This window comes from Anneissia japonica, unplaced genomic scaffold, assembly GCF_011630105.1.
Source record: "Anneissia japonica isolate Jap-2015-1 unplaced genomic scaffold, ASM1163010v1 scaffold287714_len2871179_cov188, whole genome shotgun sequence".
In the NCBI taxonomy this organism is placed as follows: Eukaryota; Metazoa; Echinodermata; class Crinoidea; order Comatulida; family Comatulidae; genus Anneissia; species Anneissia japonica.
Window position 1 is genome coordinate 45070 of NW_022755542.1, and position 4026 is coordinate 49095.

The following is a 4026-nucleotide window of genomic DNA, read 5'->3' on the forward strand; positions in this document are numbered from 1 at the left end:
TATACATATAGGCCTATGTATTAATATATGTATATATACAGGTATATATATATATGTATATATATATATTATATATACATATATATATTGTCATTTCTCTACTGTTCCGTTTAAATTTTATATTGTATTGTTTTGCATTATGTGGCCGTTTGCTGTTTTTATTGGTTTTTCCCATTTAAATATATATAAATGTATATATATATATATATATATGTATACATATATATGATATATATATATAATTGTATATATGTAACTATCTGTTTACAACAGAATTAATTTTTACATCTTTTTTTACAGAAACGCCTACACCCCCATCACATACAGGTATTTATATTCAAATTATTTTTTCCGTTTATTTCTTAATGTCAACTGCATGTCTTTATAACAAAGGTCAGATACAAGGTCAGAACATAAACCTCATACGCCATATAATCATGTTAATGTGGCTTGTTGACATTTCACATATATGTGTAGTTGAGACGACAGACCAGCTAAATCATTCTATTGTGTATAAGGCCTACCAACACTAATATAATGGTTATATTATTAGGAGTCATTCTATGTTTGTAGAGGAATTAATATAATTAATTTTCTGTATACCTGTGTTTTAGACTTTAATTATACTTTATAGATGTCAGCAAGGCCTTTATTTTACGCTATTATATTATATAGAAAGAGTGCTCTAAAACTTACATTTACTTTCGCAGATTCCTCAGTGATTACAAAATAATAAAATCGATATTTTGCATTTATCTAGGCTTGACTGTTTACACTGTATATTTTTAATGTTTCGAAACTGAATTGACTAAAGGAATTCTATTTTACCGGCACATTATTGTGATTCACAGAAAGTTTTCAAGTTTTCACTTGGTGGTAGGTTGAATAATGCATTCAAGCTACCAGAGTCATCTCTTCTCAAATATATAATTTTTTATAGCAAACGGTACTTAACTGTACATTGTGTTTTTTTTTTTTATTCCAGCCCAGTATACAAATACAAGTAGTTTGGATAGGTTCGCCTTCTATCCGAATGCTGCAATTTTAGATGTTACAAAAATATTACCTGGCATAGATTTGGAAAGGTGCGCTGCTGAGTGTCTGCAACAAGAAGAATTCCTGTGCAAATCATTTCAATTCACTGGAACTGCATGCTTTTTGAACGTGAAGAATTCGGCATCTGTACCACTTAATACATATGAAGATGGCTCTTATGATTATTACGAAAGAATTGATATAGGTATGATGACTTATATACACGACAACATAATTATGAACTAATACATCAAAAAAGAAACCAGTGGGATAACAATGACACAATAAAAAAAAAGTCATGATTTTAGAAATGAAGCAACGAGGAGTTCTCTCAGTCTACAACATAGCATTGGAGTCAAGCAAAAACAAAAACTCGTACAAATAAAAAATGTCTGTCAATTATAAATAGGTATGTTAAAACCATAAACTGACGTTCGCATATTATAAGGGACACCATCTTCGCAAAACATCTAATAATTAGCACTGCAGGTTTTATAAAGTTTCATAATTCTGCAAAGTGCATAATATAATAACGATAAAAATAAGGGTGATTATGATAATAATAGTGATTGTTATTATTATCATTCTTTCTTAGTGTATCTTACGCTTACAATTGACAGCAGTTTTAAAGCCAGGCTCCGGAGGAAAAAATTATATGGGAAAACTGATGGAAAAAGTAGAAATAAAGAGTGGTTACTGTCCTTTCCTCCCCCACCCACCCAGTTTTTAAATATTAAAAAATCTGTATGTCGTTAACCGCTTCCGAGTTATTCGTCAAATACGCTTTTTGTGTTTTAGAAAAAGCAGTTTTGCAAAATATCAATTTTCCCTCCGGAGCCTGGCTTGAATAGGTTCAGCGGAGATATTAGTGCCCAATTGTCTGAAGTTTTTTTGTTCTTTACAATTTGATATTGTCATGAGTGATTGGTATTGATAGTGTGATGTTATTTTGCCTAACTATTTCATAAACTATCTTTTATGACGAAATCAAGAATTATGGTCCATAAATGCCAGATTCGCATTTGGTATTTATTTTAGCAACTTATAACCTAAAGACGCATGCTCTTTGCCACTAGCTTGTAAGATATTTTGGCCGTCAAAACTTGTCCTCATCGACCACTGATTCCACTGCACTAAACTATGCTATTATTTATATTTTAGGACCAGTGTCATCCTTTGAGATTGTGCCAAACTCTGTGTTGCCTAATCAGAACGTCGAAGTACATCCCGACTTTATGTTAGAGGCATGTGCGGAGCTTTGCCTTGCCTCAACCTCATTTTACTGTGCTTCCTTTGAGTTTAATCGTTTTACCTATCAATGTTCCTTAAGCAATGTTATCCGTCAGACAGCAAATCCACCAATTCGCAGTGATTATCCGAACAACCCTTATGATTACTACGAACGAAAAACAATTGGTGAGTACTGTAAACATAGACCTGTATTATTTACAGTAATGGCTATTATATTGTGCAAGAGGAGGGCAGGGATTTTGCCCAACGGGGTATCCAATTTCCCCGACGGGGTCCGATGACTTTCGGAAGAAGGAAAGGGGTGAAGCCTCGAAAACTATGAAATTGTATCAATTTCATTATTACGTAGTACGTATTAGTCTTCTGATATGTAAAAATATACAAGTATTTATTTGTCACCGACCTCTGTCTGACCCCTGATATTGTGAGGTTTAATGTCCGAATTTGGATTTTGCTTTTTGTAAAACCTGGTGCACACTCTATGATTCGTCGCATAGAGTGACAGATCACACATTAAAAAGCAGGATCAAAATTTGTAGGTATACAATAGAACCATGGAGGTAAACGAATTTGAAATAGGCCTATCCTGTATTTTCATAAAGTACTAAGGATCCAAAGATTTTCTGTCCTTCAAGTGATTCGATTTTTACAACATCAACTGTGAACTATGCTGCACCAACAACTGATAATAGTAACCACCCTCCTACAGTCACATGTGATCCTCCATCTGGGTCTTTATTTCCTGATGGTGTAAGTAGTGTTGAGTGTACTGCGAGTGACCAATTCAACAAAACCGCGTCCTGCAATTTTAATATAACAGTCGGTAAGCAAATACAAAATCGCATTTCACAGCGGTTCTTTCTGATTGTCAATCTGCATTGCAAATATACAGGTCTTCCTCCAGTTAAAGACCACAATTGGGACCGGGGTTTACATGGTCTTCAGCTTTGGTCTGTAATATTAGAATATTAAAAAATGAAAGACATTTGTTAATTTCGGACCATAGAAAAATGGTCTTTAATTGGAGGTGGCTTTCATTAGAGGGAGACATGTATTAATACATTTTATACATTATATATATATATATATATATATATATATATATATGTATATATGTATGTATATATATGATTATATATGATATTGAAGGGAGTTAGCCGTTAACACTGTTGAATTAATATAATATAAATCATCAAAGGTACATATACAGTGTTTAAATAAGGACATGATGGAACATCGTAGGCTACCCTGTAGCCTTTCAATGAATAAAGTCCTATAAAAGTCATTGTGTAATAAAATGACTCCGACGGGATTCGAACCTGCGACCTCTCGCTGAAAAGGCGAGCATCATAACCACTAGACCATGAAGGCTTCGTGGTTGAACAGGTCCAAATAACCGTCGGGAACATTGTATTACACAATGCTACGCCTCAAGAGGCGTTCGGCCAGATAAATCTGGCAATACGGCTAGAAATACTGTCGTATATTATATATGATATTGAAGGGAGTTAGCCGTTAACACTGTTGAATAAATATAATATACATCATCAAAGGTACATATAGTGTTTAAATAAGGACATGATGGAACATCGTAGGCTACCCTGTAGCTTTTGGGAGGTCCAGTTTATGTAAGAAAAATTTAAATTGATTCCAAAAAACTGTGATCTCTTTACATGAAATAAACATATGTTTGTAGTCGTCTTCAATTTTGCATCTTTTACACAGAGGCGAATCAGTAAG

General features: G+C 33.5%; 1 protein-coding gene and 1 non-coding gene across 2 annotated transcripts in view; one reads left to right on the top strand and one right to left on the bottom strand.

Annotated features, from left to right (window-relative positions):
- Window positions 1–4026, top strand: part of LOC117123633 (hyalin-like) — a 27259-nt gene that overhangs the window by 1562 nt on the left and 21671 nt on the right. The window contains exons 2-4 of the mRNA XM_033269634.1: window positions 301–327; window positions 986–1240; window positions 2197–2451. Of these exons, the coding sequence (XP_033125525.1) occupies window positions 301–327; window positions 986–1240; window positions 2197–2451 (537 nt within the window). The remainder of the gene's footprint in view (window positions 1–300; window positions 328–985; window positions 1241–2196; window positions 2452–4026) is intronic.
- Window positions 3585–3657, bottom strand: Trnak-uuu. The gene has a single exon. It is a non-coding gene; the product is annotated as a tRNA-Lys (tRNA).